The sequence below is a fragment of the Trematomus bernacchii genome, unplaced genomic scaffold (genome assembly GCF_902827165.1).
Source record: "Trematomus bernacchii unplaced genomic scaffold, fTreBer1.1, whole genome shotgun sequence".
NCBI lineage: Eukaryota > Metazoa > Chordata > Actinopteri > Perciformes > Nototheniidae > Trematomus > Trematomus bernacchii.
In genome coordinates this window covers 1,381,256-1,397,043 of record NW_022987771.1, presented here as the reverse complement: position 1 = coordinate 1,397,043, position 15,788 = coordinate 1,381,256, and the positions used below count along the sequence as shown (strand labels likewise).

At 37.9% G+C, this 15,788-nt stretch overlaps 1 protein-coding gene across 1 annotated transcript; it reads right to left on the bottom strand.

Annotated features, from left to right (window-relative positions):
• Positions 1–1,478: 1,478 nt before the first annotated feature.
• LOC117496896 (hydroxycarboxylic acid receptor 2-like) lies at positions 1,479–2,763 on the bottom strand. Its single transcript, XM_034148748.1, has one exon. It carries the CDS (start codon positions 2,696–2,698, stop codon positions 1,724–1,726), a length of 975 nt encoding a protein of 324 aa, XP_034004639.1. The 5' UTR covers positions 2,699–2,763; the 3' UTR covers positions 1,479–1,723.
• Positions 2,764–15,788: the final 13,025 nt, after the last annotated feature.

The window sequence follows — 15,788 nt, the reverse complement described above, 5'->3', positions numbered from 1 at the left end:
CAGAGATACAGTGAGGTCTAACCACTGCTCAGGTTCTTCATTTGAATTTTAAAAGCAACAATTGCTGCCTGGGAAGCTAAGTAATGTATTTTCATTTTCTGTTGGTTTTAAATGACACTTATATTAAAGCCCAATATAGTCCATGTTTGGTTGACATTGGAAATTGGTATGGACCGTACATGTCTCCTGGGTTGCATTGTGAGGCCTGGGATAGTATTGACATAATCAATAAAGAATACAGAGATCAGAAGTAACTAAGTACATGTATTCAAGTACTGTACTTACAGTAAGTACAATGTTGAGATACTTGTACTTTACTTGAGTATTTCCAGTTTATCCTACTTTTTACTTTTACTACACTACAATTAGTTTGAACCTTCAGTTACTTTGCATATTTGGATTAATGTTGTGAAATATAATCAACTCTTAAATAACACTTTAGTTACACCTGGAGTAAATTCACAAGCTACCCTGTGGTGTAAAAAGTAGCTGCAGCTTTGATAACACTTTAATGCATCAATAATTATAATCAAAACATAATATATATTATTCTGAGCTGGGCCGATCTGCATAATGAGTACTAACACTTTTGGTACTTTATATTTTGCTGCTAACACTTTTGTTCTTTTACTTGAGTAACATTTTGAATGCAGGACTTTTACTTGTAAGTGAGTATTTCTACACTCTGGTACTTCTACTTTTACTTAAGTACAAGATCTCAGTACTTCTTCCACCTCTGAGGACACATCATATAAAAATACTATTATTGCATCACAGGTTTTGTGTTTTTTTAAGTCATATCAACTTCCCTTTATTATATTTATCATAAAAGAGGAAATGTCATTCAGATTATGTCTTCATGCGGTTTGTAGGCTGAGTGGAACCGAATTGACAAATTGGGTTTAATGGATGCGAAATGTATTATATAGATTCAAGATTCAAAGGTTTACTGTCATCAAATACACAACTACGGTGTAGTATGTAATGAATGAAAGACTTGGGTCACAATTTCCTTTTTCTGAGACACCTTTTAAGAGTGTTGGTGGTAGATGTTCTCTATTAGTTGTTTCTTACTGTTAATGTCCAACAGAAATAGGATTTAAATGTTTGTTTTTTCATCCTTTTTTGGATTGAGGCATGTAAGGAAATATATTGTTTACTTTGCATGGGGGTGTGAAAAAAACCTTGATCACACGCTCTGTGGAGGAGGTGTTTGTGGTTAAAAGTGTCTAATAAGTTGTGGCACAATATCTATCAGCAATTCTGAGAACAAAGCTGCAGAAGTTGCAGTCATACAGGAAACAGTTTCTCATCTGTGTAAATAAAGTTACAAACAATGACTTTTCCCAAAGGATTTCTCTTTCTATAAGCAACCAAGTGAACGTATTCTACCATAAACTGTTTTAATTAACCACAAAGCACTTCTCAGTATTACTAGATTGTATTTTATTCATATAAGTCATGATAACATCTGAATAATGCACAGGACTTGTATAATAACAACAGCAAAACGTTTTTAAATGTGCCATCAATATATCAAAAACACAACACAACACAACTTTACAAAATGACAATAGCATATGTGTGCAAGACAATAACATTTGTTTTTTTAAGCGCAGTCATATACTGGATAACTGCTGTATAAGAAAGGTAAGTTAAAGATCTCATCACTTTTGGTCAAACTTTAAGCTGCATCCATCTCAATGTTTCCTGGATGTTGTGATCACAGCTGGCTGATCGACTGGGAGCCTGTCTCTCGAGTTTTCTTCTCTGAACTCTCAGGGTTGTCTACTTGGGACAGATGCAGAGCTTTCCTGCAGATGTTCTTGAAGGTAGGGCTCGAGAAGTAGTAAACCACAGGGTCCAACACGCTGTTGAGATAGGTCAGGCTGATGCTGAGGTAAAACACGGTGGTCAGGTTATCCATCGCCTGGCAGACTTCAGGTCCGGAGAGGTTTCCGGCTAACTGCTGGGTCTTGATCCAAATGATCAGCTGCGTGATGTTGCTCGGGAGGAAGCAAACGATGAAGATCACCGCCACGACTACGATGAAGCAAAGAGCCTTTTTAATCTTTCGTTGCTGGGACAACTGTCTCCGTCTCAGGTGTCTGATGATCTGGATCGTGCAGTAGAGAATCACAAGCAGAGGCATGTAGAAGGAGAAGATAAACACAAACTTGTGCCAGTTCAGATTGAGCGAGGCTTCAGTCTTGATCATGAAACTCTCGCAGTAGGTCGTGTTGATGTGTTGCAGACTAAAAATATTAACTGTCATTGAGAAAGTTACCAGCCACAGTACAAGTGCTCCAAACATGGCTTTAGAGATGCTCAGAGAGTTGATGGAGTGATGGGGGTGCACCACTCGCATGTACCTGTCCACAGCGATGGCCATGAGGAAGATGCTGCTTCCACTGCGGTTCAGGGCCAACATGAAGAGGCAGATGTTGCACAGAGGGGTTCCAAATGGCCACTTGATCCCAGAGAAGTAGTAGCTTGCACGGAAAGGCAATGCCACGATCAGCATGAAATCAGCCATTGCCAGGTTGAAGAGTAACACTGTGCTGCTCTTCCAGGGCTTCATGTGGAAGCAGAAGATCCAGAGAGCCAAACCATTGCCAACGACTCCCAAAACAAACTCTGTCATCAGCAGTGGCGGGAGCACACTGGTGAGCAGAGTGCCGTTGAATTCGCATCTCATGTTGAGTTATGTGCTGCCTCGCTGCCTGCAGATGAGACAAATAACCCCTTCAAGGTTTTGCTGCATCATAAAGCGAAACGTCTATATGGAAAGAAGTGGTTGTGGTTTGCTCATTTACAGGAAGCCCTGTGGTTCTGCTTTTTTTTAATTAAATGTTGACACACTCAGCTACACTGATAAAAACGATGATAATAATAATACTATGATTATGTTTTTTAATTATACAAGAAATTACTAATAATTTTCTTTTACTCAAAATCTCTCCTTTTATTTAATATGTTACTTAAATTTGCAAGTCATTTTGTATCTTCATTTTGATAAGTACATTTAAATCATAGAAAGTAAATGTTAACTAAAGTAATGTGTTGACCTACAACCTGTGAAAAGCTAGTAAAATGTACCTGGGCAAAGTGAGTAAAGGTGGGCGACGCCCCCGATGACGTCAGAGGAGTTTGCGCACAGTACAGACATTTCAAAAAAGCAGACGGTTCCAGTTGAAGAGAAGAGAGCATGGACCCTCATCTAAAATGAATACTCGTGGATTTTGAATCATGTAAGTATATTTTTGTACTTTATTAACTCTGTACATCCCTGTTAGCTTGTCAGCTTAATGTGGATATCAAACGAACGTTAGCTAACGTTAGTGTTTCAGGTTAGCAATTTAGCTAGTTAGCATGCTAGCTAATTTAGCCTGCTGTCATGGACGAGGCACACACAACATGTAATACTTAGTGGTTTATTAGTTGCTTCAAATTAGTTAACAGCTGGCGAAATTCACCGTTTTGAATAAAACATGTGGCAGTGGTTCAGAAGAGTTTTTTTGTTGGTGGTGTTCGCACTACATTTTCAAATGCTGCTCGGTAGTAAAGCAGTGTGTCCCCAAACTGAGTTTTCCTTTACTGTGGGAGTCAAGGTTCAAGGTTGGTTCAAGGTTCTTTCTTTAGTCATACAAACATAGCTACAGTGTAGTTATGCTGATGAAAATCTTGTGTCACAGGCTTCTCCAACAGAGCAACACAAAACACAGATAAACAGAAAAATATAGTGCAAGTAAATAGTAAATAGTAATACAAAAAGAAAAATTGTTTTAAAAAAGTGAAATAGTGCAATAAGAGTCTATCTGCAAGTTATTGAAATAGGATATATAGGTAAATAGATAAATAATTGTAAAATAATTTTGAAGTAGCAGCCAGATGAATATTAGGGAAGTTGTTTCAACTGTTCAGGTGTTTAACAGATTTTGCTTCAACAGTTCAGGTGTTTAACAGTCTTATTGCCTGAAGCAATGCTGAAATGTAAAAGTGTGACAGTCAAAAAGCATAGGTGTTTTAATGACATATTCACTTAATAACGCATGAACAACTTTTACAAATATTTCTATATAGTCTGTGTTCGTAAATGTCATCTACGTTGCACATTTCCTGCTGAAATACATGCATACCAAGTTACTGCGTGGCACTTTGCAGTATATATAACTATATAAACGTTACATTCATAATCAAAGGAGACAATCTGCAAGAGAATTAGCTATTTTTTGTTATTCTTAATGCTTGTCATTCACACGTTAATAAAATAAAATAAGTATGCTACCGATACATAGCAGAACAATTGTGGCGATGTTCAGCTTAATAAGCCTTGTTCAGCATAATTTCTTTAGCTAATACTACAGCGGGCTGCATGCGAACCAAGTCCGCGTTTCGCTGCATTCCTTGATCTCCAGTTATAATGCCGGACTCCACCGCCGGGACGCCGGCTGGAGCTAGCCCACTAGCCCACTCCGTTAGCTCCGGCGGCGAATTCTGGCGGCCACCACTGGGATAATTGGGTCCCCTTTTAACATTTGCTCCCGTTTAGCATTATTATCTTCACGTCAAATGCATATTTTCTACTTTTTAATTTCTATTTTGATATGTTTCAAATTTTTGAAATGTTTATTTCTACTCTTTTAATTTCTAATGATGTGCAATGCCTTGTTTTTTATGCTGCTGCATCGCAAACATTTCCCAATTTGGGATCAATAAAGTACATCTTATCTAATAGGAACCAAAAATACAGTTACGTTGAAGTTGCACTCAATTGCATTTTGATAAAGTGCCATTTTGAATAAAACTTTTTTTTACAGGATTCCCTTCAACACATTAACTTCAATGAAAAAATGTCTCTACTAAAATATTTTTTTATGGTGATTAGTTGTCTCTTTGTTGTAATTTTCTGTCTCTTTGCAGCTGTTTTCCATCTAATTGTAGGACTCTTTAAAGTAAAGACACTACATACCGATATACACCTGAACATCAGCAGGAGAGGACTCTTTAAAGTAGAGACACTACATACTGATATACAGTACACCTGAACATCAGCAGGAGAGGACTCTTTAAAGTAGAGACACTACATACTGAAATACACCTACACATCAGCAGGAGAGGACTCTTTAAAGTAGAGACACTACATACTGATACACACCTGAACATCAGCAGGAGAGGACTCTTTAAAGTAAAGACACTACATACTGATATACACCTGAACATCAGCAGGAGAGGACTCTTTAAAGTAGAGACACTACATACTGATACACACCTGAACATCAGCAGGAGAGGACTCTTTAAAGTAAAGACACTACATACTGATATACACCTGAACATCAGCAGGAGAGGACTCTTTAAAGTAGAGACACTACATACTGATATACTGTACACCTGGACATCAGCAGAAATGTAAAAAAAAATCTACTTTTGCTGGTGCTGTTGCATTTAAAATCAAATAGTTGACTAAAACAAACTTGAAAGAAATCAAATACATAGTGTTGTTTTTTCATTTGTTTATATTTATTATGATAATTGTTGAATGTAAACAAGGTAATAAAGTAAGTACTGAAGTAGCTTTAAGTCAGTGTATTGATCAGGGCAGAGCCAGGTGAGCTAAAGTCACTCAATACAAAGGTAACTAGACAAAAACAGGAGGAACAAACGAGAAAGAATTCTAGTGTTATTTTGAATTTGAATGTCTTTGTATTGATTGTTATTATTAGTTGGATTCTCAGACTAAATCTCTGGTGAATTAAAAGCAAGAAGCTAAACTTAGACAGGAAAAACAAACGTGAAATAAATCAAACGTGTCAGTATTGTTATCATTATCATTATTTTTTTTTTATTTATTGACAAGACTTTAACTTAACAAGAAAACAATGGACTAAACATAAATATAGAAATGTACTATTAAGTAAATATGAAAAATATAAGATACATATACAAATTGACTATTAACTAAACATGATAAATATAACATAAATATAAAAATGAACTATTAAGTAAATGTGAAAAATATAACTTAAATATGAAAATGAACACTATAAACCAAACATGACGATATAACATAAACCTGATAACTTGTAATGACTAAATGTTCCTCTTATTTAGGGGTGCTAGAAGCAAAGGAATAGTTTATTTATTTTAAAATTAAGGTTGTTTTTTTGCCCCTAGTGGCTAAAACTGCACATCACTGTGAGTCTCTTCTGGAACCTTTGTTGATGTCTAACCAGATCTAATAACTGTTAAGTGTTTAAATATATATCCTGACTGGCTGTGAGTATATGTTGTTGCTCACTCACTTTGAGCTTTAGACTGTACTTGAAATGTTTTAATGTCTTACTAATTTTTGATGTTGTGAGTTTGTTTTTTAAAGTTTTTAAAGCCGATGTCAGGGCTGCCTTTGAGTCTTATGTTTTCCTTTTTAGTCATCGTTGATGTTTGGGCGGATACAAGAAAAGGAATTGATGAATCTTCTCCACCGTGGTGTTGCCCTCCTCTGCGTTGTTGGGATCGGCTCATTGGTTTGCTCAGGTGGATCCACCCTCACTTCCTGTTCCACCTCCAACTCCACCTTTACCTCCACAAGCTCCTCCTTCACCACGGAGAGTGCCTGTGGTGGTTTTTTCAGCTGTTTCTTCAGCAAGGCGGCTATCTCTGCATCCTTCTCCTCCACACAACGTTCCTTCTGTTGTTCCAGTTCCTGGTTTCTCTCATGCAAAGCGACTATCTCTGCATCCTTCTCCTCCACACAACGTTCCTTCTGTTGTTCCAGTTCCTGGTTTCTCTCATGCAAAGCGGCTATCTCTGCATCCATCTCCTCCACACAACGTTCCTTCTGTTGTTCCAGTTTGTGGTTTCTCTCATGCAAAGCGACTATCTCTGCATCCTTCTCCTCCACACAACGTTCCTTCTGTTGTTCCAGTTCGTGGTTTCTCTCATGCAAAGCGACTATCTCTGCATCCTTCTCCTCCACACAACGTTCCTTCTGTTGTTCCAGTTCGTGGTTTCTCTCATGCAAAACGACTATCTCAACATTTTTCACCTCAAGACAACGCAACTTCTCTTGTTTGAGTTCCTGGTTTGTCTTTTGCAAGGCAGCCATCTCTGCATCCTTCTCCTCAACACAGGGTTCTTTCAGTTGTTTGAGATCCTGGTTTGCCTTTCTCAAGGTGGCCATCACTGCTTTGTCCTTCTCGTGCATCTTGAGGAGCTTTCCATATTTCATGTTCAGTTCCTCATTGTTTCCGCGCAATACTTTCTGCTCAATTTTCAGGGCATTCATTTTAACATCATGCCTCACTTCTGGTTCCACCTCCACTTTCACCTCCACATCCTCCTTCTTGTCCACCTTCTCCTCAACACAACGTTCCTTCTCTTGTTTCAGTGTTTGGTTTTCCTTCAGCAAAGCAGCTATCTCTGCATCTTTCTCCTCAACGCAACGCAACTTTTGTTGTTTGAGTACCTGGTTTGTTGTTTGCAAGGCGGCCATCTTTGCCTCCTCCTTAACACAACGCTCCTTCAGTTTTGTGAGTTCCTGGTTTCTCTCACGCAAATCAGCTATCTTTACAGCTTTGTCAACACAATGATCCTTTTGTTGTTGGAGTTCCTGGTTTCTCTCACGCAGAGCAGCTATCTCTACAGATTTCTCCTCAAGACAACGCTCCTTTTGTTGTTTGAGTTCTTGGTTTTCCTTCAGCAAGGCAGCTATCTCTTTATCCTTCTCCTCCACACAACGCTGCTTCTGTTGTTGGAGTTCCTGATTTGTCTCACGCAAAGCAGCCATCTCTACACCTTTCTCCTCAACACAGGGTTCTTTCAGTTGTTTGAGTTCCTGGTTTGCCTTTCTCAAGGCAGCCATCTCGGCTTCGACCTTCTTGTGTGACCTCTGGAGGTTTCTGTATTTCATGTTCAGGTCCTCATTGTTGACGCGCAAGACATTCTGCTCAATTTCCTGGGCTTTCACTTTCACATTGTGCTTAAACAGCAAAGCTGATTCCTCTGTATATGCTTTGAGCATCGCTTCCTTCTTTTTAGCGCCTTCAATCTCAAGCTTATTCCTTAAAGTCCTCTCCTGCTCCAGCCACAACTTAATTTCCTGATTTTCTTTTTGCAGAATCTCGAGCTTGACTGCCAGCTCATCTCTATTGTTCATCTCCATCTCTACTGCTGTGACGAAATGACCTGTTGTTTAGCAAACTAAATGTAATTGTTCGACTGAATTAACGTCACAAAAATCCCACAAAAGTTGAGTTCACTTGTGAAGATTATCTCGCTAAAAAACACTGCAAGTATCCCTAATGTTTGCTTGCAACAAAACCTATTTCTGCAATGATCTGACTCTAGCTGGACAAATTCCTGCTGCTCTGGTGCTCTGATGCTCTGATTAATTCACCGTCACAGCCAATCTCCTAGAAGATCAATGCAGAATTCAGAATTCTACATCAAGGCAAAAGATGATGTCATAATTCTGAAGGTTCCATTCCAAATAAGGAGTGAAGGACATCAGCTGACAGGAAGTAAGAATGGAACCATGCTGTTGCCTAGCAACGCAATTGTGTTTAGATAATATAAAGAAATGTAAACAATCGAAATGCTTTATTAATTCCAATGGGAAGTAAGCAACATGTTCTATTATTAGTACAGCGGATAAGCTCTCATATTATAACAATTGTGCATTTTATGAGAAAAGCATGACATTTCTAACATAGTTAGAGCATACCATAAGGTTTATTTTCAGATGTGGAGGGAAGTCAGATTTGACCCGTGAGGACCGTGAGAGGTCAAATCCAAGATGGCCACCAGTCTCTCGGGTCAAATGTTCAAACACGCTTAATTTTGGAACCAAAAATTGTAGAAAAACATTTAAGGTGTCATATCCAACTAAATTAGGGATGCCCAATCATTTGATGATACTTTTGAGATCGCCAGAATTGAAGAAAATGCATTTAGGTGAAGATAAAGGTAGAAATTGACCAAAAATAAGCTGTCAATCAGTTGAAATTTGCAAAATGTGTGTGTGTGTGTGTGTGTGTGGTATATTCCAGTGGATTTATGGTCACCCAGCGCTAGCATTACTACAGAGACTGGAGGAATATGGCTTTACTTGGCACAGTCTGCATGCTGATGAAAACATTTGCTTTTGTCTTCAAATACATACTAACATGATTGTGACGAGCATCATATTTGTTCCCCGCCCAACTCTCTAAGTCTAAGTGCTTGAACTCCATGACAGGAGGATGAAGTATGTATAAATGGATGGAACTATCAACAAAACAGCGTTTTATTCCCCAATGTCATATTTAATAGAAAAATAATAATAATAATGTAAACCAAAGAGGGAGATGGAAAACAGTTCCATGTAGAGCACAAACAGCTCTCTTAACCCTCGCTGTTAACAAAGGGCTGCACTCAACTATAAGGTTCACCGCTGTCCCTTTCCACTTATAGAGGGTTGGGGTTCGATTCCCTGCCTGTCCACCTATAAAGCCAAGGTAGCGCAGCTTTTTTTCTGTTCTTTAGTGGCTCACATGGACATTTAGAGGTCATGCAAAGAAAGGGTTATGTATGTTGTGTGTGTGACAGAGAGTGCAGAGAGAACATTGGCAAAGGGGATTTGTTTGTCCTAGCATGGCTGTACAATTACAAATACAAAGGTTTACCCATTTAGACTCCATGGCATGGAGAAAAAAACTCATTTTAAATGACTCTAAGGATATAACAAGTTTTAGAAAATTGAAAGATTGATGGATTTTTGCCCACATGCGGTAAACATCTTAATTTAATTTTCTATGTGCAACATGAGGACAATAACCACAAGTGTACTCACAGTACCTTTTTTCTCTGGCACTGAAGTTGCAAGGTTTCAGCATGTTGTCCCTCTCTAAACCTTTCTGTTCCCCATTCTTCTTTCTCCAATAAGTGGTGCATCATTATTTTTCTATTAAATATGACATTGGGGAATAAAACGCTGTTGTTTTGTTGATAGTTCCATCCATTTATAGATACTTCATCCTCCTGTCACGGAGTTCAAGCACTTAGAGAGTTGGGCGGGGAGCAAATATTATGCTCGTCACAATCATGTAAGTATGTATTTGAAGACAAAAACAAATGTTTGCTTCAGCATGCAGACTGTGCCAAGTAAAGCCATATTCCTCCAGTCTCTGTATTAATGCTAGCGCTGGGTGACCACACACACACACACACACACACACACACACCAAATTTCAACTGATTGACAGCTTATTTTGGTCAATTTCTACCTTTATCTTCACCTAAATGCATTTTCTTGAATTCTGGCGATCTCAAAAGTATCATCAAATGATTGGGCATCCCTAATTTAGTTGGATATGACACCTTAAATGTTTTTCTACAATGTTTGGTTCCAAAATTAAGCGTGTTTGAACATTTGACCCGAGAGACTGGCGGCCATCTTGGATTTGACCTCTCACGGTCCTCACAGGTCAAATCTGACTTCCCTCCACATCTGAAAATAAACCTTATGGTATGCTCTAACTATGTTAGAAATGTCATGCTTTTCTCATAAAATGCACAATTGTTGTGCTTATCCGCTGTACTATATGGGCATCATAGCCATAGACTATAAAAGTCTTACCCAAGGCTGAATCATAAACTAAACTGTATATATATATATATATATATATATATATATCAAGTACAGTAACTACAACTAGCTAACGTTGTAGCCTAGCAGAGTGGACAAGTTGCTGTTAGCTGACAGTGAGGCACGTACCTGTCCATCAAAGTGACCACGCCCTAATTTATGCAAAAACTTGAGGACCTAATATAAATAAAAGGGTTGCGTTATAAAACAATTCACTCACCAATTCATAATCATGAAGGTGGAATCTAACTATATCCCGAATAATTTTTATTGCATCCAGGGGCAGAAACATGTTTATTTCTGCTGTAAAGTTGGGCATTTTAACATGGGGGTCTATGGAAATTGATCCTTTCTACAGTCATCGCCTATCGGCCAATAGATGAACTAAGGTTTATGGCACTTCCTTATTGGCCTCTCCCGTCTCTGCCCCAGAGTTTGCCGCTTGATTCAGACGCACGTTTCTGCTCTGCATTGTTGTCTAAGAAAACATATGCCTTTTAAGTTATGCTCTGTTGTTTCAACATTGTTTATGAAGAGTATGTGTGAGGGATACATTGTTAAATGGTGAAAATATTGCTGTGAATTCATAGTTGCAACGATGTATGCTAACCGCTAGCCTTTTAATGTAATTTCCCATAGGGGTTAGCATGAAGCTAACGCATAGTTTATTATATGGTTGTTAACACACGCGGGAAATGTATGTTAAATGATTGCTATGCTGGAAATGAATGTACATTTTCTTGTGTGTCCAGTTTTACAGTGCTTTCTGAGTAAAACTTCAAAACGGAACTTCTGAAGCAGAGTTTTTCTTGGGAACCTGTTGTCTGTCTGCCCAGCTGCGGGGGCAGAATAGTGTTGTTTAAAAGTGTCTACTGTTTCATGTTTTGTAGTAGCCTTAGTGTAAAACAGTTTTATTGAATAAGAATTGCATTTGACGATACTTAATAATCATATTTAAATATTACCTACATATGTATTAAATGAAAGATAAGAATAGCAAGTAAAAACAACCTGAAAAGCCAAATATTTTTTACTGGAGATTTGTAATAAGATGCAAATGTAATCTTAATTAAAATCGACTATACAATAGTAAGTCAAATGTACTTACAAAAACTGAGTGTGACAGTAAAGTTTACTTAAGTGCCTTTAGTAACAAACACTTCTTAACTGTAAGTAGAAGCTACTTGAAATAAACGTTGTTACATTTGCTTAGGTTTTCTGAGTGCGTTTTTCTTACCTCGATTTTCCTAAGTAAATCTTACTCCCCGTTTTTTTCAGTGTATCTTTGTTTCCCAGGGATGATTAATTTCTTTAGAATGTAACAAAGGATTGGCTAATTACCTCCAAGAGAAAAGAAACAGGCTCACAATATTCTTGTATGTGAAAACACATTATTGTTGTACCCTTACATTATTATTCTTCTTAATGCATTATTTTTCAATTAAAAACAATTCACTTGAATATAGTCTTCCTGGTAGTTAAAACACATTTTTGCAGTAAGAAAGCACCTTAATTTCAAAGGCTACAGCGCCTATTTTGCAGAACTAAAACCCCTCTTACTGCATTTTATTTCTAATGTGTTTTAGTTTATTTCAGCATTCAAATCATGCTGAAATAAACTAAAACAACACTTTTGAAATCATTTTACTTTCCATTATTGTCTTAAATGTCCAGAGGTCATGTCAGGTCAGTGCAAGTCGAATGAAATGTTGAAATAAAACATATAAAGAACATGAACAACATATTTACATACCTTTACAAATATGTGTATATTTGGCAGTTTTTTATTTAAGACCTGAGAGGTATGTAGATGATCCGTTTAGACTTTCAGCCCCTACACTGTTTGCAACATATTATACATTCAAACGCATTGTACAATAATGAACAAGTGCAACCAGTTTATAAAAAAGGGTCTTGGTCAGCTAACCCAACAGCTTTAGTGTGTGTTTCTCACCACTTTTAGGACCACGAGACAAGATCAATTGTGGCCGGATAAGATGAAATGAAAGAAATTCATGTTTGTATGCAAAGAGCTTCACTTAATAATAACCAGGCACCACTTCCTCGGCCTGGCGGTGGTGGCATCATGCTGTGACGATGCATCCGTGCAAAAAGTGACATAACTGAAATTAACCACTCTAATACATGATGGATAAAACCAGAACTACAGGATGTATTCAGGAACTTCATACTGGGGTGAAGCCAAACCTTAAACACAAAGGCTGGAGCGTTTTCGGGACAAGTCTCTGGATCTCACTGTGCAACTAAGCGAAGTTTGACCAATATATAAGTGAAATATGTTTTTGTGTTTGTTTTTTTAACACGTTAGTATCTTTGTATCTTAGTATTTCAAACCTGTTTCTGATTCTGATTCTGATTGCAAATGTTATTATTAGTGTGAATGCTGTTTAAAGCATTCCACTATTGTTCTTCAAATCTTTATTCTTCAACTTCATCTTATTTCAGTTCTTCCGTACATTCTTTGCCGTCGAATAACTTCAGCATACTTTCAGCTACAGAAACCATTCAAATATCAAAATATTCAGCCTTTTCAGCAAATGATGGGAAACTTTCAACTTTTTCAAAATATTTTATACCTTTTGAAATATTCAGCTTTTTAAACTCTTTTTTTAACATGTAACTCAATGGGAGGAACCTTAAAATCCTCTTTTACCTACACTTTGCGCCAAATGCTACTCCTTCCACATACTTTCAGCTAGAGACTTCATTCCAACTTTAAAATGATCACAAGGCATTCAGCTATTAAACTTGTATTCAGACTTTTGATATTTTGTACACTTTTTGAGATATTTAACTTAGTTTGGAGCTTGGTAAAGAGGCCTTCATCAGAGTTTAACATTAGTGTGTATTGCGCAGCTCGTTAAGGCTTAGAGTGCGTGATGTCACACCTAGAGAGCTTGAAATTCGCCTTACATTTTCTTTTTAAACCTGCCATAATTCCCAAACCCTACAATCCTTAGACTTAATTTTTCATGAAGAACGTAGGAAAACCTCTCCTACGTTGAAAAATTAAAAAAAATTAAGCAAAAAAATGTAACAAAATGCCTCTTGAGGGCATGAAGTGATACAAATGTTCAACATGTCTCCATTAAGGCCCATTGTAAATTCAGCCTGATCTTTCCTCAGAGCACCAGCTGCACACCTTTAGTAAATCTGCCAAAAATGCCACATTATTGACCCGAAAGTACACAAAAAGCAGACTCAGATGCTCCTCAGGGTCCTGACAAGCTCCACGCGTTTACCGATAGCTGCTACCGTTTTTAAACTATAGTTAGAAATGTAAGAGGTTTATTTCTCATTCAGAACAATGGAAAGGCTCTCCTTTCACTGATCACTGCACATCACCATGGAAACCTTAGATCTCTGCACACGTGTTTGATAATGTCGTCACCATGGTAACCTTTGATCTCTGGGCTCACACACAGGTGTTTGATAACGTCGTCATCTCAAACACAAACACAGAGGGTGTTTCTCAATCGCGAGTAAAGCTGCTTCCGAGCCACTATTTCAAGCATACTACGTCATCGAGTGCCGCCGAAGTACTGTTCCAATCTCCAGTATACTTGGAAATCTACCGAGCCCGGCGTACTCCGTTTGGAGAAATATCGAGTGTGCACATGAGTAGACTTCGCGGCCTTAAAATCCCCACAATGCTTTGCGCACGGACCAATTTCCCCAAATCTGTGGCGGAAGATGTAAGGCGAGGCCTCTCATATGACGCACACCTGCACACTTGCTAGCTTGTTCCACTCTTTGTTTTCCGAATGGCAGGAAGTATTCTTGACTCGCTTCTGAAGCAAGATGCTCGGCAGACATGTGCTACCAAGCAAGCGTACTCGCGATTGAGAAACACCCACAGACTGGAGTTTAACAGACTGTCTCAGCCTATTATTTTCTGTCTGATGGAGACTCCTCCTCTTCCAGTTTAACATTTCACTTTCAAGTTTTCAACAAAGTCATTGCAATGCATTTGAGCTGTAACAATTTTGATTCAAATCATTTCACTTTTCTGCATTTCTCCGCTAAGTTCAGCAACACACTTACTTGGTTTTTGTAGCTAAAATTAGCTACAGAGACCATTCAACTGATCAAATATGCAGCCTTTTCTGCATTTTCAGCTACATTCAGCAACAAATGTACACAGTTTACAGCATTCGCACGCATTTTCAGCAGGAAATGCATTTTCTAGTTACTCTGATGCTGTTGGAGTTGTTGTATGTCTTTAAGTCTGAAGGTGAAAGCAGATACAAAAGAGTTGAAGGAATTTGAAGAGTCTGAAGTCGTTTAGGTTCAGCGTTGTAGATAAATGGAAATGTGTCCAACAATCAGCGTTGGTTTTGTCTAATGTTTGGTTCTTGTTCCCTGGTGAGGGCCCTTGAAACAATTACTATACTAAGACTAATTTACAGAATCATTATTCAAATATTGATTTAAAATACCTATGTTTTTAATACAACAATTAGAAGTGCACAAGTTGTAGCTAACACATATGGGATTTTACATACGCTATGCATTGTGAAAGTGGAAGGAAGACAAGCTGGTGCCAAGCTGCAGCTGACAGGAAATCTTATTAAAACTCAGAATTTGAATAAAGTGAAAGAAATTCCCATTCTGAAAAACTATATCTGTTTTGCAGAACTAAAACCCGTGTTTCTGCCTTTTTTCCTTCTGAACTATTTTAGTTCACTTCAGCATCCCATACATGCAGTGAAATTATTTCACTTTCATTGTCTTAAAAGCTTAAATGTCCAGATGTCATTACATGTACCTGGTCTTAGTATAAGTTCAATAAGAGGTTCAATTAAACAGACACAAAAAGTATAAAAATGGGAAGCTTACATTTGGGGTGTGAGTTTCATTTGGGGTGTGAGTTTCAGATTAGCCTTATTGCATTCACATTTTCTTTGAAGCACTTCTTGCTTTTAGAAATGTGGGTGTTGTTAACAGCCTTTTCGCATATTAAATATGATACAGTTTCCTTTTCTTTAATCCAGATTTCACTTATCATAGGTTCTGATTTTAACCTAATAACCTTTATTCATTTATTCAGTGCAAGAGTACATTTTGACCCTTCCCTTTTTAGGGTGAAATGGGACAGTTTTGCAGATGAGGGGTTGAGTATGATGATCTTGGGTACAGTGTG

Bases quoted from the DNA above. Each gene is read 5' to 3' on its own strand.
- LOC117496896 (XM_034148748.1), bottom strand. From the start codon at position 2,698: ATGAGATGCGAATTCAACGGCACTCTGCTCACCAGTGTGCTCCCGCCA.